Source organism: Hyalella azteca, unplaced genomic scaffold (assembly GCF_000764305.2).
Source record: "Hyalella azteca isolate HAZT.00-mixed unplaced genomic scaffold, Hazt_2.0.2 contig14656, whole genome shotgun sequence".
NCBI lineage: Eukaryota > Metazoa > Arthropoda > Malacostraca > Amphipoda > Hyalellidae > Hyalella > Hyalella azteca.
The window spans coordinates 311,890-336,742 of NW_025944533.1; the positions used below are offsets into that span (position 1 = coordinate 311,890).

The window sequence follows — 24,853 nt, forward strand, 5'->3', positions numbered from 1 at the left end:
TAAATAAATATTTTTTAACATCAATAACATTGAAGGATTATCTCCTCACGGATCGAAGTCTACGGTTTTATTTCATAATATTTCAGTCCAAGAACATCTAATTAACGTATTTACATGACAAAAATTCCAACTAGAACTTTGACAAGGTTGTTATAAAATGCACGAGAAATGTACTCATAATAGCGAAGATATAAAGGCCAAAAAAAGAGAAAGCGAGAATTTGTAAGTAATCAAAGTGCTACTTAACTTCATCAAAGATTCACACATGGAACTGCATGGCATTTTGTTTGCTTTTTAATTCGTGACCAATTCGTGATTTACGACCAAAAATTATGTCAGAAGAATTTATATACATTTAAGGCTTTCACTTCAGCATAATTATTAGCCAGACATTTCGATAATTTTGATATGAAATATTTTCGACGGGCAATGAAAGCCTCAACTCTCAATGCGTCAATTACCTCTCCATACATATTCAATTATTTTTATTCAGGGTGCCTAGAGTAAATTATAGTTTACAATAATAACACTTTTCTGGTATCTCTTTGATTTTATCACATAAATAATATATTATAAATTGTACCATTGTTGGTGCCATCAATTGGCTACCGGTCTAGAAATTGAGTATAATCACTGCAATGAACTTAACTGATTTGTTTCGGTTGACTTATTTAGGTGCATTAGCCTGGTTTAATTAATACCTTGTAATTAATATCTTGTTAATAATACTTTGTAATTAATACCTTGTAATTAATATCATGTAATTAATACAAGAATTAATCGGGCAATAGATCATTTTATAAGTATCACAATTCATAGCGTAAGACTTTAGTGTGAGAAATTGAACTCAACCAAATACTAGTGAAGCCCAACCCACAACAAACAAGATTACTAAAAAATGTATAAAAGACTGGCCATTCAGCACGCAGAACTTTCTGAACTGTCCATACAAAGAAATTCTGTGCTACACATGTGTCTGTGTTGTATCTATCAACGATCTGCAGCAATGCACCGCCTCCGATTAGCTATATCAAAGTCTGAAAAAACTGCTACTGCACGGCGTACAGTACCTCAACAGTTATTACTGCGATAAATAGCTGCTACTGCACGGTGTGCAGTACCTCAACAGTTAGGACTGCAATAAATAGCTGCTACTGAACGTACGCCTGTATCACCTCCACAATAACTGTAGCCACTGCGTCGCCGGTCAGCGTTTCTGATGCAGTGCGAGGCTCGCAGTTCTTCGCAAGCTCGAGAAGTTATGGCGCTCATAAGTTTAACGGGAAGATTTTTATAATTGTGTGACTGAGGGAAAGAGGAGCGCGAGACCTATTTTTCAGATGCACAAGTAAAAATACTGACGGAGACTGCGCTAAATTATATGGGCGGTATCAATGGCTCTGCCCTGACTCAGCTTCTCATATGTAATAAACTTTCTATTATATATATGAATTTCTGATCCCAGATAAGAAGTTTATCACGTTCGTATTTTGTCACGGCGAAAATGCAAGTGGAGCATGAGCAACGTCTGCGCTACTGAGAAAGGTTGTTTTTATCACAAATTATATACATAATGCTGAATTAAGTTTAATGAAGCGCTTTAAGCCACGTGCGCAAGATATGAGAACAAATGTTATAAGCTTAATACTGAGTTTATTCCGTAATTTTTTGCAACACACATGAAGTAAAGGAATATATAAGCTAAAAAAATATGCTCCAATGTAAAATGGGATTTCATGAGATATATTGAATACCTAATACATAATTTACGAGTTCAAAAAATGTCATGTGAATAGATCGATTTAATTATCAGTAAACAAGGCAGGTTAATTAGAGTAGAATTTAATTAGTTAATTAGAACTCAGTAAGGAGATTTTTGTATACCTGAAGCACAGCTTTTTGCTTAATTTGCCGAGTTTTTTGAACGGGTTTGTCCGAACGCAGCGAGTCGAACACTTGAAAGTCTTCTATTGTACGTCGACCGTGAGGGTAGCCAGGGTACCCTACAGACTAAACAAAGGGCGTAACTGGCAAACCCGGCAAGTTTTTCGCTATTTTGAGCCTTATGAATAGATGCATGACAGTCAAGTTTAGGCTATACCGAGAAAATACCGCCATGTCTGTCTCTGTAATCGGTCATTGCACTTTACGAAACAATTCTCCGTGGATCTGGTGGTAATTTTTATTGATGCTCCGACGTGTGTGGAGGCTACTGGTTATTATTCCTAACGTGAACTGGAGATAATAATTCCTAATTTCTTGGAGCTTATTTATAGCTGTAGTATTTCCTGAAGGCTCCTGAAAAAATCCTCCCATTGCTGTGTGACTTGAATTTAAATAATGAACAGTAAATTAGACAAATAATCAGCGATACGAATTTTAAGCTTTGATATAGGTTAAATAAGAAATATTTTCACAGTTGCAGCTGTTTGGATAAATTTTATAAATGAATTCACGAAAATTATCAATGGATATCTCCATCCACCGTACTTAGAGGGATACTTTGAAGGACAGCACGAATTAAGACTTAAACTTTACTGAAGAAATTTACCATTAAAAACTCCGAGGAAACAACCACCCACATTACACTAACTATGAATCAAAAAATTAAATACTCATTCATAAGGTAAGTCTGGATGATTTTGAGGGCCCAATTTATTAAAGGCTATTTAAAGACATATGGTCATCTTCCCATATTCCAGGTAACAGCAAACGTAAAACAAATGAGTAGAGTACGACGCACAAAATCGATTACCCAGGAATAATCGATGCAAATCAAGCGAGCACACTCAGAAACGAGAGAGACATTGTCCAATTTCAAATTTTTGTGTGTCATTCTGACCCATTTGTTGAGGAAATAGGACGTTTCAGTTCTTATAGGTGGGAGAAGTGCGTTGCTTTTAGATTATTTGACTCAAGCATTTCGCAGAGTGCTCTGTATGTACAATGATGCATAAATGACATGCAGTTACAAGTGCCATTACCAGCACGGAACATATTGCAATAATTTGCATTGTTGTCCCTAGTATTTTCCTGAAGAAAGGGGGCTAGCTGTTTTATCAGCCGACTGCTTGAAGCTCGCATTAATTTAGATAAGAGTGATGATTGCACGAGTCACGCAGTCTGGGATACGTATAGGGAAAACATTAATTCACGATTATCATAGATATTAGAAGACACCCTTCTCCAAATAAATAATATATTATTCCCCAAATATTATTAATAAAATACCATTCGCCCTTCCCAAATGTTAATTAATTAATTAATATATAAACTAATAATTTGTAATTCATTATTAATTGCGAATTAATTTTCTTCTTCAGTTGACGTTATGTCCTTATTTTTTAACCTCATGTTATGCCCTCAAGTAAAAAAACAATGCGGATAATTTATACATACGCTTCATATTAAAGAATCGAAATTGACCTCAAGCAACTTGAAATCTGTTAAATGTATTTGCACAGACATCTCTTAATATTATTACAGCATTGAGCATGATAAAACTAGATTGCATCAAATGATATCTAGTTTTGTAGATATCAAAACTAAATATCATCAAGGTATGGCATAGAATAAAATTCAATTGATAACGAATTAATGTTCGCAAGTTTTAATCTGAAAATTATAAATTATACGTAAATTTTTTTAGAAACTTCATAATACATATACTCTGAGAATATATATTTCTGAATATATTTTTTCACTATATTAAAAAGCAACTCAGGTGAAATATTTGTCATTGATTTTACGATAAATGTAATGCAAGGCAAATTAAATAAAGTAGGTTAGTTCCCCTTAAAGATACCCGTTTTCTATAGCTGCGATAGGCCCAAGTATTGCTCGTTAGTGCTCTCCAATGACGCCTAGAAATTGAGATGAAGAGTGTAACATTTATTGCGCTCATGATGTGCTGTTAACAGTCGCCAGGGTGACTAAAGATGCCGCTTCGTGGAAATCTGACGACCTTGGCCTGATCTTTACGACAATGTTACGGCCAGAACCTGAAGCCCGTCTGTCATTCTCTCTCTCTCCCGTTAGGTAGCTTCAGTTACTTAGGAAACGCTAATGGACTTGCAATTTACCAGGTGCTGCTATAATTAAGGTATTTAGCTCTCGAGTCGTGGTCACTTCAAAATTATCATGCTACTGTATACTTGGTTATAAAATAATACCTAGTTTCGAAGTATCCACTTTTTGGATTCTTTTAGCAGTGGATATTAAAACAAATTGTGAAATCTACAGTTTATTTCCCTTGATAACTTTTCGAAAAAAAATTCTCGATGTTTTTACTGATTTATACGCTCAGCCTAATTATTTCAATAGAACTTAATTTGTGCGACTGGTGCTGCAAAAATATAGGTCGTAGAAAACATTTACAATCATTCAATTGAGACCAGATTGCTTAAGGTTCTCAATTTTAATTGAAAAAAAATATATATTTTCCTCAATTTTCAAATAAAGCAGAACAGCAAAGTTCTGCAAAAAATCTTGTAAGCTAGGCCATTGACTAGATAAATTTTATTTAGTAATAAATTTTGATGAAACATCTCCTTCATGGAGGAATGATCATCAAAATTTGATAAATCCATTTTCATTTTAGAATGCATGCGGATCCGTTTTTATTCATTGCTCAAAATAAATGGGCTTGATGATACGTGTCAAACTTCTGTATTTATTTCTTAAGCTCAGAATTCAAGAAATCGTCATGATTCATCAAAAAATCGTTCAAAAATATTGCATACAAAAATTACGAATATTCAGTCACCAAAAATCGACTAATGTCTCTAAATTCTGAGAGAGATTTGCATGCGATATAACGTTAGCGTGATGCACATAGGCAGCCAGATTCGCGTGAGCACGCAGTCTCTGTTGCAAAGCGCGATTTTCCTTCAGAAGAGCGGGAGCAAAATAGCTCCGTGGGTTGTGGCCAGATCGTAACGATTTTCTCTCGCGCCAATGGAATTCCTTTCACCTTTTCCAGGCGGCCAATGGAAGTGCAATACCTCTTAACGCGCACTGGTTATTGCAACTAGCAACCTACAGATGTTGTGCAGCATTGCTATCGGAGCTAGTTTGTCTAGTTCATTACAAGTCACCTAGCTACTAGTAGCCAAGCTGTATTCCGAGGTGGCATTAAATGAATCTAGCTAAGAGCCACTTTCTCAGACCTGTTACTTCTATGAATGCACTGCGAAATCTTTCTGGTCCAGGGCAAATCAGACTATGATGAAATTATGTAGGTAACCTGCCAAAATAACAATGCTTGCAAATTTTAAGTAGAAAAATAACGAATAAATTTGATAAGCCACATTCGATACAACGTAAAAGTGTGGTAATTACTGTTATGAAAAATTATCCATCACAGATAAGGTGTGACTTTTCAATTAGTAATATCAATCAGTGGTGTCTTGTTTTTTTTTAATTCATAAACAATTGACTCGCATAAAAAGAAATATATTCTGCAATATATTAAAAATTACTCCTCTTAACAGCTTGGATGCCCGAACGTTTCATTGTACGTGTATATAATATATATCATACAATTCTAAGCTGCGAAAATAATTTTTATTTCACATTGAAATCTACAGAACAGATAAGAACAATATGGTAGTTTTTCGTTCTGCGAAAGTTCTCCAGCACAGCAGCGGGCCAGCAACACCCTTAGCAATATGTAAGAGTCAGGAGTGCAATAGTGGGAAGTAAAATGAATGGACCTTCGCACTGAATATTGAGCTAAAGCGTTGAAGCGGTTAAGCGAATTCCGGTGGTAGCGCTAGTGATGCTCTTGATGGTGCTGAATGCAGCGCTAAAGGTTGAAGTTGGTCAGTAGACAGGGCGGCTAAAGGCTATAGCTGCGAGCACGCGCCTTTGCGACGACACGCCTCTCGCTCACGCTGCGGTATTCGTGCCAAACGTCGCCATTGCCATCTTCTTGCAGTCTAAGCCGACGATATTCCGAATTCTCCAACTAAAGACAAGAAACACTTGCACCAATTGTATACGAAATCAACTGATACGTATTGTTTCGCAAAATAAATTGTCAATAAGAACGAACAAGGGCTCTGGAACCTCAGACGATAAGCGCTCGACATGACTCGAAAATAGAGTAACCGGCAAGCCAGACTTGGTGATTAATGAGGCTTTCACAGACAAGCTTGAGTGTGAAGATGGTCGATCAGAACCTTCATAAAATGAGGAATGAGTGCAAAAAACTCACATTCGAGTGCGGTTCTAGATGCCGAAATATATAGCTTAAATTTTAATCAAGATTAACACTGTTATTGTTAATACATGATGTTGGTAGTTTAATTGATTCAGACAACGTTTTGTTCATAACTTTAGGATTCTATATAGCAGGAAATATAAAATGAGCATAACAGCAAATAAAACCAACGTTAGAGTTTGTGATTGTGAGTGGACTCAATTTTATATTGAAATTATAAAACGGCATTAATTACCGTTTTTAATGAAATAAAATTAAAAAAAGCTATATGATTATTGGACGTTTCTAAAAAAACACACAAAAAATATGGCATTGACTAAATTAAAAACCTAAAATAAATTTAAATTTAACAATGATTAGATTTCTTTACTAGATAAATATTTAGCAAAATTAGTGCTAGATAAAAAAAATAAAAGTTAAGAAAAGGAACGTTCAGTCAAATTTTTCATTACGTCGCGACTGGTTCGACACTATGCCAAAGGTGCAGGAAAATTTTGCAGATCATTGGGCCTTCGTAAAAGTGATACTGAATCAAGGCAGCTGTTGCAGGACTTGACCGGCGATAGAGCTCGGAGAACGGCCTCTCCTTTTTAATAAAAGAACCCACCCTCAATGAGATTCGAGTTTTCAGTCTGGAAAATTCGATGTAGGTGTTACAATTGAATAGTTATCTGTTATAAATTCAATAAGGTCTATTATTGTCATCGTAGATTGTGTCAAGCCCTTTCGTGCTTTTGGAAAATGCTCTCGGCGAACAAAACAGCCTCGCAACAATAGGCTGCTATTCTTTATAGAAATCCATTGCAGGTCTTTTTGACAAAAAGCTCCATGAAAAGGAGGCTTGATACGTGCACAGCTCGTGTAATGCAATACTTGGAACACAGGATTTGCAACGCCCTTGAGAACTGAAATTTAAGGAGGCGTCTAAATGATAAGTTCGTAAATTTTTCCTTTGTACCTGCTGAGTATGAATAATGTTGGTAAATATTAAAATAAGGAGACAATTTTGTCTAGTCGTTTGTCAAGTCAGTGCGAAAAAACCTCCAAAATTAATACACTTCAAGCAATTAATTCACTTAAAATAAATTTTTACTCATGTAGATAAGAAAAAAATTCTGCCATAAAATTCACAAAAAGATTACGAACGTGGGCCTCGTCAATAATGCAATATACTTATTGCAAAGAAACTGAAGAAATATTAAGCTTATAAGCCACGCAATTGCAATCAATGAGCCAGACGGCTGAAGTATGATCAATTATAATGAATACAGGAACACGGCGAAGGATAATATCTGGAAATGAAGGATAGAAGCTGATGATTTCGCTGGTGTTATTGCATTCTAATGTACATTTGACAGAAGGTGCCGCGGCTGCACAAATTATTGCTTGCCATCATGCGCATTAACCTGGAACGCAGCGAGCCAGGCGAAGTGTATTGATTCTATAAAAGATGGTTTGGACCTGTAATATCGAAGCATAAACTCTGCAAGCCCTAATTCTGAAATCAATTTATGATCGCGTTCTTATTTGATTTGTTGCAGCCGTACGTTAGTGAGCGGCTGAGCTCGTCATTATATCGGGCTTGGATCGTCCATCACGACTGACACGATGTATTGGGCTTGTCCTCGAGCTCGCTTCACCGCACTATTGCCCTGCACCAAAGCTGCTTCACGTACGAATAAAGCTTGGCTCGTGAAGCGTTGCATGCTGCACCACACAGGTACATGGTATTATTTCTCTTCTGCTTCTTTATGAGACGAGTTCGATCAGCTTCGAACCTTCGAAAAAATAATTTTAAATGCTCGGAGCTTGAAGATTCCCGGTTATATTTTAACTTACTTCCCAAGCTGCAGGATATTTTGAGAGTTGATCAAACAGAAATTTTGATATCAGACTTGTCATTTTTACTATGAAAGTGACAACAAAGTTAAAATGAAAATAAATGAAATTCTCCTATACATTACTAAGCAACATTTTATTTGAGATATGATTTTCTCAGAAAGTTGTCTATTATACAGTGCAATATTCGTGTTTATATGAGTGACCACATAGGGTTGCAATGGTAATTGACAGATCACCCCGGTACCCTCCGAAATTTTGAACAAGTTTAAACTTTACTTCTTCGAATTCCGCAATCAGCTGGAGTAAATAAAATGTTATTCTGGGATATGATGACAAAATTTATGGGACCGCAAGTTCAATTTTTGCTACAAGGTTGCGGGAGAATTGATTAATAAATTAGAGTGTTTCGCTTCACCAAAAGATATTTGAAGACGAGACGTACCATCACGTCTGCGCGAGCACCTTCAAAGCAATACAACTTGGCATGCTAAATCTTTTACGATCAAGTTAATGTGACGTAGCTGAGTTAAGACACCGCGCTGACCTTCATAATAGTCTGACAGATGTCGACCTCCATCTCATTAATTCTATTAACGCATGGAGATCAAGATGAGCACGCTTGTCTGAGACGCTTGCATCGTGGAAGCAAAGCCTGAGAACACATTATTTTTTAACATGTTTCACTGTGAATTCGCTTCACGCGATCTACCACTAAACAGACCTAGAGTTAAGGGTGAGTTTGCTGCGACAGCCTATCTATGCGCAAATTGAATTCAACTAAATGGAATGCTGGCAGCGCGCTGCATATAAAGATGCATTACTGATAACAGTGACTGTCTTATTTCCTATCCAATGTCCCTCCCCAACTAACGTACATCCCACTTCCTAATTAATTAAAGATAGGCTGGGTTTCCATCAGGATCCCGAGACAATTACTGAGCGCGCTGTCGCCTGCGTGAAACAAGACCTCCTCCTCCTCCTATATACAGTATAGCCCCAAGGATGGGGGTTCTACTTCCACTTCTACTCCCACACTTTATTCATGGGGAAGAAGAGGACGAAACGATGGAATATAAGCCCGAAGCTGCCAAAAATGTCGTATACGTACAACGTCACTTTACGTCTGAATTATTCAGATTCCACAACCTAATTCAAGAGAAAAGTATTTTATTTCGATCAGTTCAGTATTTAGTAATTGCTTTATAATATTGATCAACCTAAACCTCCAATGAGTTTTCCAATGCTTCGTGTTTATGAAATATCAATAAGATTAATCAGATTCCCGCTGAGACTATATTCATAAAATTTTATCTATCACAGAAAAATCGGACACATACGACTTTTAAACGAATTGTTTTCTATGCTTGCAGAACAGGAACCGTTATCGATGTCGTGGCTGGTTTGCTTTCAAAGATACTTGCAACAGCAATTGCATTTGTTGATAAAATTTCGCACAGTATTCTCAAAAAAAGAACATTGCATTAAAGATGCACCGTTCGGTCGTTGATTTCACGGACATAAACCTCCGTTATTAATATATTATTATTGTCATTATTAAATTCACACGTTCGTGATCCGATGAAGCTAAACCGCGCTCATGATACCTTAAGTCGCATCAATTCGATTTGGTTTGGCGAGACACAAGTTTCCATCAATTAATGTGGGTTTATAACCACATCTTTAGAATCCTTTGATCTCTAGGAAGCCACTTAGACCGCACGAAATGATGGGGAAATTATTTTGAAAGGAAATTTGTGGCGTTGAGTGTATCTATATAACCCTTGCCGCAAATCGATTGGACTTGCACCGTCTCGCATGGTCCAGTTTAAAACCGGTTACGAAGACAGGCTTATGTTTCATACACGAGTGTAATTAGATAAGTCACAGTTGTTAGAATAAAATATGACTAGCGAACGTTTCATCGATTTGATATATAACTATGCTATCGAGCTCAGAATTAAATATACATGGAAGATTATTTAGGGACTAAAACCATAGGCAGATGGAACATTTCGACCTCGATTGGTGCAGGACCTATCCCATTTGTGCAATTACAGTCAGCGTTCGATCTGAGCCCGACGGCAAAATTTAACAATTATTCCAGACAAACAACTGAGAATCTTGGTACAATTTTACATTGATTCCTTATATTAAACTCATCTTCAGATGTATCAATAACATATACATAATTTCTTCCTGTACTCGTAATAAAAGCAAAAATTGTCTTTGTTCAATTATAAACAGCACGCGATCGGACCCATCATATGATATAAATTCAAAAACCAACAATTTCAAAAAAAGTCATCGAATGTAAAAAATTTGTTTGCCTGATATTATTTTTTTTTTTACTTTTGATCCTTGATTTAGATGGAGTGAGGCCGATAATTGCGCTCAATACATTTTTTCTCTAATTATAGTTCAAAATTTTTTGGAAAAACAAAACTCTAAATTATGTATTAACTTGATATCTCCGAAATAAAGCATACAATTCAAAATTCTTTTGGAAGTACCACGAGATAATCTCTATTTTACAAAATCGAGAAGTTGCAACAAATGACGCCCATTTTAATTAATTTCTCACCTAACTAGCCGTTTAACAAATTTTATTCTCATATGCATTATGCAGTTTTGATAACTCAAATCAAGTGCACTGATGGGTAGCGATATACCTGTCTCTTATACACATCTAGATGTGTATAAGAGACAGGGATAATAGAGCGCAATTATGAAATTCCGTCGTACGATACAAAATAATGCAATTTGCGTGTCAACTTTTATATACAAGAAAATTACTCAGCTGTTCAGCCTAAAAACTTCAAAAAACAAAAAACGATTGAGTTTCGAATATTTTTTTTCCAAATTCACAATGTTATTAAATTGTTTAGTTAAAAAATATACTTGAAATTTAATTTTTTAACAAAAGAATTGAAAGCAATATCTTTTTAGACAATTTAATGACACATTTTACAATTATTTATATTGGATGCTTCATGTTTTTTATATTTCTATTAAATTTTTGTTTTTAGTTCTAAGTCTCTGCTTCGTAATCCAAATATGTCGTTGCCCATTGTGTTTAATCAAATAAAAAATAACTTAGTAGTCGCTAACAAGAATAAATTACAATATACCAATGCCTGATTTAAAAAATGCGCAATGCCGACGATTTCTAGTTATACTTGTCCCGGAAAAAATATAATTCAATATATTGCATTTTTCAATGAGGTGCATTATTAATTAATATGCTAATAAATATATTACATGCTAATAAAAGCATTTATGAACACGATGTAAAACTATTACAGAAATTTTCCGAGCATTCCTGCTCACCTGCATGCCGAGTGCTCGGCCATATTGAGCAGACGAGTCGCCCAACTCTAGCCACAGCTCCGTACCTTCGGCCGCCATTACGTAGCGTTTCTCCGCACGACTCCATGCCAGCGGCAGGCTCGAGGTCCACAGATGTTCTTAGAGGTCCATTACTAAGCTCAAATTCAATATTTGCCCGCAATATGAGGTTCATAAAGGAACCTTAATTGTAGCTCAGTGTGTAAACAAATCGCTCGTAGTTAGACGTAGGAAGGATGTTGCACCAGGTGCGTTTTAATTGAACTTTGAGCTGGTGAAACAGAAACAACTTTAAAATTGAACGGTGAATATTCTCTAAGGGAATAAATATTCTCTTTCCATGTCTCAACATATTGTCACGGTTGATAAAGATACAATTCGTAAACAGATATTGTAAAAAATACGATTTGTAAATAGGAATAGATCGATAATAACACATGGTTTCACACAGCCAGCGATGGAATCTTGGTTTCTACCGTAGAGAAGCAGATATAATAGCTCCGGGCTTCGACACAAAAGGCAAGTTGTCTTTTCTAGAACTACAATCTATTGGAAGAACTTTTTATGCTGATATATGACGCTGTTTAGTCTTACATAAACTTTCATGTATAAATCACGACATTAGAACTGCTGTAGACGCTAAAAATATCAGTTTTTACGTGCCATGAAGCGAGCCATGTTGGAATACGCACAGCACTGTCATGGCGTGGGTTCGATGGCTGTCCTGCCGACGCGCCAGTGGACGGTTAGACCAAGCAGCATCGTTACAAGGATAACCGTCCTGTGACGCTCTAACACTACAGACCACGCACTCTAGCCTTCATATGAGTCAGTTTCACTTTCGTTCATGTGGCTCTATCGGCATTTCATAGCAAATTTAGTACAATTATCTTTATTTGAGTTATAAAAAGTTTCTTTAATTACAGAGAGGGCATTCGATGTGAGGGAATGAATGCAATAAAGAGGGTGAAACGTTGAGTTAGTTCATTCTTCTCATTATGTTGTTCTCATACAAGATCGAGTTCTTGGAAATATTCTTTTTGGTTAATACTATGCTGAAAATAAAAATTTACCAAGGTCCAAGAGATATTATAATTTATTATAGAGGAGCCCTTCAGGGATTGAAAAACTTTATATTTTATGATAAATTTCTGAATTATGTACAGTGCAAATTGATACAGGGCAATAATAAGGATCATAGATTAATTTTAATTTGTTTTTAAGTGTTGTGATCTATTACCGTGAAATGTATACATCACAGGATGATAAACCTCAGTGGGTCACTATATGATATTGTTCACTTAGTCAAGTAAGTCTTTGAACAGAGACACCTACATATAGCTCAGTAAAATCTGAAAACAGATGCAGCTGGTAAATTAATAGAATGTTTTTTTAGCTACTGATATCTGCATGCTGCTTTCGATGTCTTTTTTTTTTTGGGAACCACTGATAATGTAATTTTAAAATATGTTTGATTGAAATTTTAGTCAAGCATCCATTAAGAAATTTCTAGGAAAGAAACATGATAATTTAAACTAAAATAAGTATTTTTGTTAAATGCTTACTCAAACATTGCTGCTTCTTCATTGCATTCTTCTTCTTCATAATATTATTCAAAATACATAAAAAGATTTTGTATTTATAACAATTATCGAATTAATGCATTTTAACATGGAAGAAAAAATATTTTATTTGACAATAATTATTGTAACAATTTAATTAACTCAATTAATTTAACTCTATTCGTAGCTGGTTCATTTTAAAATCAACAGAAATCGCTACCAACTTGACCACTTGAATGCATATAAACCCCCAGAGAATTTTATTTATAATCTAATAGAAATTAGTTGACTCGTTCAATATCTGAGTTATTCAATGTGACCGTGTATAAGACAAGTATATTCATGCTGCTATAACACTAAGAAACGCTATATTACTTCATAAAATTGTATATAAAACAAAATACCTTGACAATGCACTCGAAATTTGTAGATAGTTCTAATTCACAAAGAAATAAGCTGAGTTGTAATTTTTCATCCAAAAATTTTATCCATGAATTGACAAAATATTTGAAAACTTCCATTTACAGCGTTTGGTTGGAAAGCAACGGTATTTGGAAAAAACATTCTTCTGAACCATACTAATTTTAATCCACGATCGCTATTTTATAACACCAATTCATATAATTATCAGAAAAATATTTCGTTATGACAATCCTTTCAATTTTATCAGCAGTTTCCATTAGGTTTCTGCTGACTTCCATTCCACTGTTTTTTATTAGTATTTTTGATTTTACAATCGCGACTAATGATAGAAGATGAAATAGCGAAAATTTCAAACTTATATAACCATCGTTTGCTAGGTAAAATAAAATATAAATGCTTGGAATAATGTATTCTACTCACAGGTATCGATTATATTTATATCAAATGGCAGTCATGCAAAGTTATATAGACCCAGCATTATTCAACACGCTACTTGTGCGGTGTTCTTTACGATGAAGAATGTGGCGAGTCTCTCTATTCGAACCCGTGGTCTGATTACTAATCATTCCATAGCTTCTATCCACCATCTAGCTCTGCACGACATAAATCGACGGAGCTCCCTTGTATCATAATTATAAATATTGAACTCCCAACATAAAGATTTACTTCTTGATTTGTGCTAAACTTATCTAGCACTGAACAACAAAGGCTTGGAGCCGCCAGTTTCGGTTCGGGGCATGTTCAACATCAGGGAAGAAGACGTACTATAGCAAAGAATTGGTGAGTTGCGGTTGCGTTGGCTGCAACATTTGGGAGCGCGTGTGAGGCCAGAATTTATTGCAAGCGTGCCTAGTAACTCACAGAGATTGCGCACCCTTCCGACTGTACAGTTGCACCCGCCGTACATATGTTGAGAACAACCAATGAGCGACTATCACGCTCAAAGCCTCTAAACCAACTTCACTAGCGCGTCTCTGGTCGAGCTACGCTAAGCGTGAAAATCGCAACCAAAAGGCAAGATGACTTCAGGTAAATCAGCGGCCGCTCGGATGCTTCTATATGTTCTGCTTTATGATAAGATCAACGTTCAAAATTTGTATCGAAGCTCAAAATTTAATCAGACCGTTTGCGAATAAATTTTGCAGGGAAATTTTTTTCCACTAAATCGAATGAAGAAAAATTTTTCCAACTTGTTATGATACAACATGAGCTATGCTTATGCAAAAAATTTTATTCTTTCTTCCTTGTACATCTCGAAAAGCAACCCCTAAGTTTGAACAAAACCTTATTAATAATCAAGGTTATTCATCTGAAAATAATTTATCGCAAATGTATTCATAGTCATGGAGTATTTTAATATTTTTTTAAAGACGTACAAACAACGGTGTTTCATATTCACTCATGAGGAAATACCGAAATTCGCTGGCAGTTCAAAATTCGCATGGAGAGCAGAAAAACTTTGTAAGGCAATCAATTAAATCGTTATTTCCTTACATGCAAAAAATTTTTGAAATGTCATGAGATTTTATTGGTGAATCCATCCTCCGTCTCATCCATTTTTTGCGAATCCATTTCGTCAGTAATTAACGACTTGATACGATCCTTTTCCTAGTTGTTTCAAGTCTCCAACGATGAATGTCATTGATTCTTTCATCAATGTTAGGCGAGATATATGAATTCGATAACGACAGGCGGGCAGCATAACATCGTCTGGTAACTATCGAAAGCAAATTCACTTAGATAACTTAACAGTTTGATCATAATAAATTCTATACATTGAAGCGAATTGAACTCAGCGAGAATGCGAAAGAAAGTACACTAATAGCAAGCAAAGTTATGAAAATAAAAGTAAGTGTAATTTCTAGCTATAAATAGGAGATAAAGAGCTATACATTATCAGTTCAGACACGTTGAGTATAAATTAATTTTAATTATTGATATGCGTAACTCAAAATGTAGACCTAATACTAACGGTATTCAAGGGAGCCGAATTGTGCGGGCTGTGGGAGTATGTGGGGACCAGCGGGGCATGTGGGGAGCTGATGAATAGCGTAATTTCAGCTCAATTGACTCTAATGACGTCCAATCTTGTGTGTTCAGGGCGAATTTTCTCAATTACATCATGATATGCGACTACAAGGGAACACGTCCGTTCTAGAAATACCCAACTTCAATGGTAAACTAATATCTCTCGGAACATTTACTTACACACAAGTCAAAGAGCCAATTAGATCGCAGTTGCGCACAAAAATCAACAAAATTAAAGATAAATTTTAGATGTAAGATTAAAAACACAATTTATACTTCTGCACAACGCTAGAATGGTTTTAATTTATCTTCTACGTTACTTTAGAATAGGAAGAGAACGAGCAAAGATGCACGTCATTTTTAACGTTATAATGAGCCATATCCTTACCTCCGTGCGGATGGATGGTGCCAAACTGATCGATGAAGTGACTAACACACCACTGTCTAGTATAAATAATTATAAACAATATTTAACTATAACTAAAAGATATTTTCTCTTTTAAGCACATAAAGGATGCACACGTACGTCCTTTCGACACCCTCGCACTGCTGACTCTCGCTCTAAAGTTAGCCCAGTCCTCCTATTATTCAGCAAGGAGAGCCATGAGCAAGCTAGCCGGGCTGTAGCTGCTGCTGCGACCAACCTCCAGTAAACTAAAGAACTCCCTTCACTCGCCTCTCTGTACATATACGTATATGCCGCAGTCATTCGTTCTTAAGCTTGCTATCTCTCAGTCGGCCACAGACACTTTACTGACCACCATATAAACTTCTTGGCTTTCGTCCCACATGACGGACTATACGAGGATGGACATCTTGGCTCAACGAGTTTAAGGATTTCGAAATAGATTTTTTATTCTAACTGCTATAATTTTAAGAGAATTATTTATTGTTGAGGCGAATATTGTCACTTGGAAATTATTGAATTACATTAAGCTAGTGGCATACTCAATATTTTTTCGGGGATTAAGTTTTGATCATTTATCATACCGAATCATGAAAACCTAACTTACAGAGCCTTGTTCGAACACTCATTCTTCGAAAACCTCCATGACGTAGTCACCATACCTACCAATTACTCATCGTAAGTAACAGAATTAAGGACCGACCACTCAAGGTGATGGATCCCTCCCAAGAATGCGAGATCACCCACTACTATTTCATCAACTTAATCACCTCTCATTACGGTGCCTAGGACTGAGGATAATTATTGCAGGAATCCGTTAGAGGAGCAATTTGTTCCCGAAATAATACACACGTTTGCACTAGCCACAAGTGAAAAATGGCGCTCCGAGGAAGATTAATCCCCTATAGCCATTCTTCGTGCGTAATACCAGGTTAAATCTACAGGTAACAAATTAGATGTTAATCGGATTGGTAATTGAATCTTAACAACAATAAACGTCATGATAAGCAGCATGAGACGAGGGGCAAGCGAGCTGGGGACTCCTCTAACATTCAAGGTTTACGACGCTTTTACGACGATATAAAACCTCATGTGAAGGGAGCATAACACGCCTTTTAAAGGTTCTGCGGAGCATTTTATGGGTTATCTGAATGAAGACTGGACTGGTGTTTACTATCATTACTACAAACGAGGTGTTGATGAAGCGACTACCGTCGCCAACAAGTGGCGTCTCTTAAAGGCAATCGGCGTTTAGTTTCTGCGAAAGATGGAAGTTCAGCGAGCAGAGTGGCTTTGTTGGTCACCGATGGTGCATTGTGTGCGGTGTTAGACATAGAAAGGAAACCATGCAAGACGGTATTTGACGTGCAGCTGACGGGACGAAATTAAATTCACGGCTGTATTTTAATGGAAAAAAAGGTTATCTTTCCACTTGTTTATTATAAAAATATTTTATTACATTAACTCATGAGTATTCATTCCAATTATTTATTTTCAACAAAGTTCTTAGCGGTCACCTTTGAACCTGACTTGTGGTTAAGGCGACCACAGACATTGAGAAAATAGCTCAAAAAGGGTGACATAAATTTGAGGTATGCCTCTTTGATGCTACGTTCCAGCACAACAAACGGTAATAGGACATCGATACTTTTACTTATACCAGTCGTTTAATCTCAAAACCATGGCAACTGCACTGGATCTCGTACATGTATTGATGAGAATATTTTGCACTTCCCGACGAATATCTTGTTTTTATTTGTTTTTTGAACACTTTTTTAGGTTATCCAAAGGCGCACAATTAAACGGGAAGAACTTATAAGCTTATCCTCTGAGATAAGTGATACTAATTAGCCCCCACAGACAGAATGTTTCTTGATTAGCGTCACCATACATGCATTCCAAGGTAATCAAGTACAGCGTTATTTTATTTTGCCGATACCCCCAATTTATTGAGTAAGTCCCATTTTAAACGTCATAATTCGATTCATCTGTTTCGGATGGCTTCGATTCTTTATAGTGGGATCAAGTTGAAAGCATGGCGGCTTTCTCACTTGCATAGGATCATCTAAAGCGGTCTCCGGGACTTGAAGTAATAAATTCGTTCACTTCTGAGACGGTAGTAAATAAGGTGAACGCACATAATGGGACTAAAGGGAAGTTGCACAAAGCAGGATTTCGGGCGCACCTTTTTTCGTCTTCGAGTTAATTTCACATGGCGCAATAAAGTAACGTAACTATACGAGCAGCTGTTTCTTGTCCGTGAAGTGGATGGCCAGACACTTTAACGAATGTGTAAAGTCATTAAGTTTTTTGGCAGCATGAAGCGCCTCAGATACGTTGTCAAGAGAGCTCACTTTATGTAGCGTTGCGGGTTCCCCTATAACTGAACTTTTGTTTTGATCGTACTTTTTCTTCAGCACAGATACGAAATAGATCTTCAATGAATGTTAGACTTGCATCACAGTTGAGCTTGGCTAAATTCGCCCAATCTCGCCGCTATCGCAACAGCAAAAAATGTGCCATCTTCTGCTCTTGATAAATTAAAACAGATAACCCAGCCAGAGAACTTCAAGGAGAATTTATTTCCTTCCTCTGAAGTTCTCTTTGCCAAATTTATGCCAGGCAAAAAGCCGGATTTTTCGTGTAGAAGCACATAATTTTTTTATATTTTTCTGCCATACCGTTGAATCAAAAGGCAGACGTTCAAGCGTGTAACCTCCATCTACTTAATTCTGCTCGATTAAAATTTGAGAATATTTATGATGTGCTACTTGAACTTTCAATCAAACGTGGCACCAAATTGATTAAATTATCAGGAACTCCATTCCTGTGACAGAAAGCTCACAAAAAAACATTCTTCATTGAACTATGTAAACATTTAATAATTTTACCAAACACGAGCGCTGTATGAACTCATAAGCGAATTTCAAAACGAACACTGAATCACGCAGCTCTAGCATCGCATCATCAGACTTAGGGAGCAATTTTAGCGACATGAGAAAGACTCTTTGGAGCGAAATAAGTACAAACTTTGAAGATGGGGCAAGGTTTGTTCGCCCATGTTACTCTCCGTACAAACATTAGGCGTTCATCAAGTCCATGCTCCTTAGTTGGGCTGCCGAACATAAGTCTCAGCCGTCCAGACCTATTGCCAAGTCCTACCACATTCCGACACGTAAGCGAGGCAATTTATTGGACCCGAGTCAATTTGATTCATTTTCATGCCGTTTAATGCCGCCAGAAATTAGTTGATGTTAGTGCTTCAACATGAATTTATATAAACATAACCGGCAATGCTCTACAGAACCTCGCATGCAACATGATTATATAAACATAACCGGCAATGTTTTACAGAACCTCACAGCTCAAACCATTTTTATCATAACTCATTTTTAAATATGTAATAGACCGAAACTCTAGGTATGCTTTATTTGATGCAAGATTTATTTATTTAAAGGTAAATGCAAGATGGCTTACGTTCAAACGCATAGACACTATCAGTCAAAGCAGCAAAATTGTTGCTCAAACACTCTGAGCGTATTTAAGAATGCAACTTGGATACACATGAGTGGGACAAATTACTCATTTCAGTCACCGGTTGCGTAATTAAGTAGAATGAATTTTTTCATAATATTCGGCGTTTGCTAGTTATACGTGCCAATGAATTTAGGAGTGAAAGAAACCGGATTTAATCTATTAAGGTACGCAGCGTGTAATCTATACCTATATATGGTAGTTGTGCTTCTGTCAATACGAGCAGCTTTTGGAGACGCTCAATTAGTATACCAATTGGCACTTCGTACGAAATTTGTTGATTTTGAACAAATGTGCCTCCTATACGTCGTCCATGAATAGTGGTCCGACTTTAAATCAGAATTCATTATAATCGTATCGGTGAATATTTGAATTTTTCATTCACGATGAATTCTCTAGTGAATAAATATAATTTTTCAAGCTTCCAGACCTCTTTTGAATCCTAATGGGTGGTCAGCAGTAGCTACTGATACACATATCTGACTGTATATAAACAAGACAATATAAATTCCTCCTTCTAATTGAATGGTTAATTAGTCCCTAATAATCATCTCATTCATTCACTCAGCTCCTTTATTGTAAATAGTCTCAGACACTGGTTACAAAAAATAAAGGAAGTTCATCCGCAGCAATTAGAATGATGAAGCAGTGCAAGCTAATCAACCTTGACGCAGGCGCCTGAGCTGATAGCGCTACACGATAATGATATCTTACAAGATCACCTATAAAGCTTCAAGGCAAAATAATTTTGAAATTTCGATAAGCTCCACCGATTTCTAACCGAACTAATTTGCTTTATGGCAACATTGTTATTAAGTCGGCGAACTACAGCTTCTATAACAGTGACTCAAACTACCGTGCAGCGCTCTGAGGTCTAAATAAGTAGTAAGACTAGCGATGTTTTAGCCGAGACGGGATGAAGTGTAGCAACCATGTGGCAGCAAGGTAGCCTCTGAATACCACGAGGAAAGCTTTATGTTCTAATTAAAATGATGGGATGCCGCAGCAAGTTCTAAGCTAAGTTTGTCTTTGAGCCAAAATGTCATTGGTGTTTGGCCGAGAGGAAAATACGAGCTTAGATACCGAGACGACTTTTCTGCGCGCTCGTATATCATTGTTATATTTTCTTTCTGTTTTTCGATGATGTCTTAATATATTTCCGCTTCATAATTGGGGCGATTATTTGTAGCATATATATATTAGCATACAAATTTGTAGGACTCATTACATGGAATTACTTTGAATGAAAATTAGGTTGGGAAAATCAATAATTTAACTTCACATTTCTTATTTCAAAAATCTCAATTTTTGTTTTGAAACTGCAACGAATTTAGAATCGGGATGATATTACAACTTTCCAGCAATAACAGATCATTGGAGGGATATTCATAGACAAATGAGTATAAAATAAATTTCAACTCAGAAATCATCGTAGTAAATATTTAAGGCAAGGGCTGAGTAGCTCATAACTTTTGTGAGCGCAACTTTATGTACTATTCATCGCCTAACATATACAGCCAAGGGCTGAACATGTTTGAGATTTATCATAAGCGTCTTGAAAGCGACGTTGACATCGCAATTCGAAGCTTTCGGCAAAAGAAGCTCCTGCATTACACTTAGTGACCCAACAGCGTTTTCTTCCCATCTGAGTGGCATTAAAGCGTCCTCTGTAGGGAAAAACATCACAAAAATTTCGTCGTGACTACGGTCACAATTTCCTATTATTTTTCGAGTTTCATAAAGGTTGTCTTTGGTTGTCTGTGTGCTGATATTCTTTTTGGATAAGACAGAATCTGCCTTTGATACGGCGTATTCCTGGCCAATGTACGGCACAGATTCGTATAATTTAATGGTTTCTTGAGCAATAAAAGCAACTAATGGGTCTACATTTTTCCCCAAGAATTTAATTTTACCTCGGAACCACACGTCCCGAAAAATAGGAAAAAAGAGGTCTAAAAAATGAGCAGACGGTTTGGGACTGTCGTAAATTAGCCGAACTGCCTCCTCAAACTTATTGTCGATCTATTCTCGGGGATTGTCTTGAACAGAAGCGGAGGCGGTCTCCGGCCTGTCGCACGACATGACTGAAAACAGCGACGTCATTTCGTGATTGGATTGCAATAAGCTACACGATACTGCAATGCAGACGATGAATTTAGCGTGTTTGACTTTTAATAACATGCGTTATATAATGTAGACGACAATGAAGAGGTAAAACCTAGCGTGTTATACTTCAATAACTTGCGTTATAATGTTGACAACAATGAAGAGGTGAAACCTATCGTGTTATATACTTTTAATAACGTGCGTTATAATGTTGACGACAATGCAGAGGTGAAACCTAGCGTGTTATACTTTAATAACGTGCGTTATAATGTTGACGACAATGCAGGGGTGAAACCTATTGTGTTATATACTTTTAATAACGTGCGTTATAATGTTGACGACAATGCAGAGGAGAAACCTAGCGTGTTATACTTTAATAACATGCGTTATAATGTTGACGACAATGCAGAGGTAAATGCAGACGATGAATTTAGCGTGTTTGACTTTTAATAACATGCGTTATATAATGTAGACGACAATGAAGAGGTAAAACCTAGCGTGTTATACTTTAATAACATGCGTTATAATGTTGACGACAATGCAGAGGTGAAACATAGCGTGTTATACTTTTAATAACGAGCGTTATAATGTTGACGACAATGCAGAGGAGAAACCTAGCTAGCCGTGTTATGCTCTTAGAAACGTGCGTTATGATATTTACTCCAATGCAGCGGAAAAATTAGAGTCTATTACTTTTAATGACGTGCGTTACAAGACTTACTGCAATGCAGTACGTGGAAAACATAACATGGTATACTGTTAATAACGTGTGTTATAATGCGTTCCTGCAATGCAGAGTAGAAACCTCGCATGTTATACTATTAATAACGCGTGTTAAAATGTTTGGGGAAGGCAGAGAAATAACTCTCGTAATATAATCCTCATCGTGCGTTTACATTTTGCATGCAATACAGAGAAGAAAATTACCTGACATAACGGTACTCGTAGAAACATGCGTTGTACGGTTTCCCTTTACGCAGAAATCAGTATTAATGTTATCAAAGCAAGATAACAGGTGCTTAATCTTCGTAAGATAATGAGACACAACGATAAATGTATGTAATAATCCTTAATTACGCCCAATTTTTTCGACTTCGAAATTTCTTCTGGGCATATAAACCCATGGAGATTTCTGAACGCATGTGGTTTTCTAAAGTTCAGTAATTCCGTTTCAAACGTGAGAAGAGTAATAGACTAACTTAATAATTTCCTAAGTACACAAATAATTAAAAGCAAATAAAATGCCAAATAAATTCACCCTATCTTTATTGAAGGTAAGGTGAATTTATTTAAAGTTTTCTTTGCCTTTTAATTTCATGTGAGGTTAATTGCGATATGATGAGGTTAATGATATAATTTCATATCATGAAAAATTTTAAGTTTTATCTACAGATTTAAGTCCTCCACCTAGGAAAATTAACTGTCACTTATTGCGATCCTCATCCCAATACACAGTTGTTATTCTTTCTTATGAAACCTTTGGAGATAATTCTGTCAGAAAATGAAGTGTTGGGAGCGTTTGCCATCTCCTAATTAGTAACAACTGTCGTGTTCTTGTGGAAGCGACCGGAATACACGACAGACCCCGACACTAAAACGAGACCCATGTAACTTTATAAAACACTAACAGCTACCCAGGGAAAATTTACAGACGCGTCAGCTTCTGATTTGGATTACCAGAAGCTGGGGCGACTCTAAATTTTGTTAGGGTAGTAGCTTCACGTGAGCTTCCTGATTAACTTTTGGGTGAAATTGGCCACAGAAAACATATGCGATTTCCATAAAAATAGAGTTTCAAGTTGCAATGGTAAATGATTACGCTGTAATATTATCACAACGTAATGCATTACGCAGTTGCGGTAGCTTAAAAGTATCTCTGATCAATCAGTGATGCTAATATTGTGAAATATCACATGAAATATCCATAATTCTATTTATTATTGACTCTTAACAACAATTTTCAATTGCTTTCCTGCATTTTTTGTTAAAAACTACGCAAAATTTCATTTATATTGAAACCAATAATGGTATTACTGGCAGCATAATGAAATTAGGGTTTAACTTGAAGTTTCTCTAATTGAATACCACTGTTGAATACCGTCGAATTGAATATCAATTAAAGATTCCGTGAGCTCATTAATCATTAATCTTAATGATCCCTGTAGGAGCATAAATAATTTTAAATCATTAGAATCATAAACATCACACATTATCTAAAATCACAAACATCGATTTAACTTCGATTCAGAACAACGGAGAGCCTTTAATTCAAAGGCTCTACTTTGACTGCTAGAAAACTATCAATAAACGACAACATGAATACAATAGCAAATATTTCGCTGTGCGACAGATTCGACTTCGAACTAACGAGAAATATCAACGATCAACTATAAACTCTTAAACAATTTACATGCAAATTTTCTTAGTTATAATTCATTCTCGAGGCTTTGGAGTCGAAAAAACGATGTACGAACGTTCTCATGTGATAGCAACGCACCGAAAATTGGAATTTTCTCTTCAGAATTACCATGAAATATAGACGACCACTTTTTACTTGACTTCCAGTGATATATTTGAATTCAATTTTAAGGTTCAATAATGTATTTCGATTATGAGGTCTATATGACTATTCCAATATTTACCTCCTCGTAGGTTTCCATAATGGACGTCGTTACTTGAAATTATTGCCGTCAATGCAAGGAAAAAATTAGACCTTCTATACTAAATATCTAGTTGGGCACAAATGCCTCTTCTACGAAGATTTTAAGAGGATTCGAGAATTCCGAGACTTGTTCGTGGATTTTTCAAGTTTGGGAAATAATTTTATGATACAAAAAATCCAGCTGCATGGTATAGTCATTATGTTATTTTCTTTGATAGCTAAACTATATTTCATACTAATCGGGAACTTTTGTTAAACACAGTTAAATTGGTAGAGACTAATTAATAATGATTGAATTTTTGGTTGTATTTACGATATAAAATTGCCCGTACCAAAGGTACGATTAAAAACTCCCAAGCTCGAACCATGCAATTAGCCGCTCAAACTTTTGAATACAAAGACAAATGCCTTCATCCTCATTTCTTAACAAGAAAAGCGATGCAAACTTCCATCTACGCAATGCAAACCAATCCAGAAAAAAACAACGCATTTGAAAACTTTATCATTTGTTTCAACAACAATGGAATAGCGAGTGTAAATTTTGTAGCAAGTATAGCGCTGCGCTTGCAGTTTCAGCGAGGATCCCTAGCTTAAGCCTAAGCGTTAGCTACGGCGAAGGCGGCGCGCAGCAGCAGCAGGCATTATCAAACATTAATAGCGGCGGCAAATGGAGTGGGCCGACGCTCGTGGATATTGCACCCCAAAGGCGAGCGAAAGCAGGC

At 36.3% G+C, this 24,853-nt stretch overlaps 1 protein-coding gene across 1 annotated transcript in view; it reads right to left on the minus strand.

Annotated features, from left to right (window-relative positions):
- Positions 1-11,776, minus strand: part of LOC108667409 (homeotic protein ultrabithorax) — a 246,847-nt gene extending 235,071 nt beyond the window's left edge. Inside the window, exon 1 of the mRNA XM_047884122.1 lies at positions 11,393-11,776. Within this exon, the coding sequence (XP_047740078.1) occupies positions 11,393-11,470 (78 nt within the window). The 5' untranslated portion in view covers positions 11,471-11,776. The remainder of the gene's footprint in view (positions 1-11,392) is intronic.
- Positions 11,777-24,853: the final 13,077 nt, after the last annotated feature.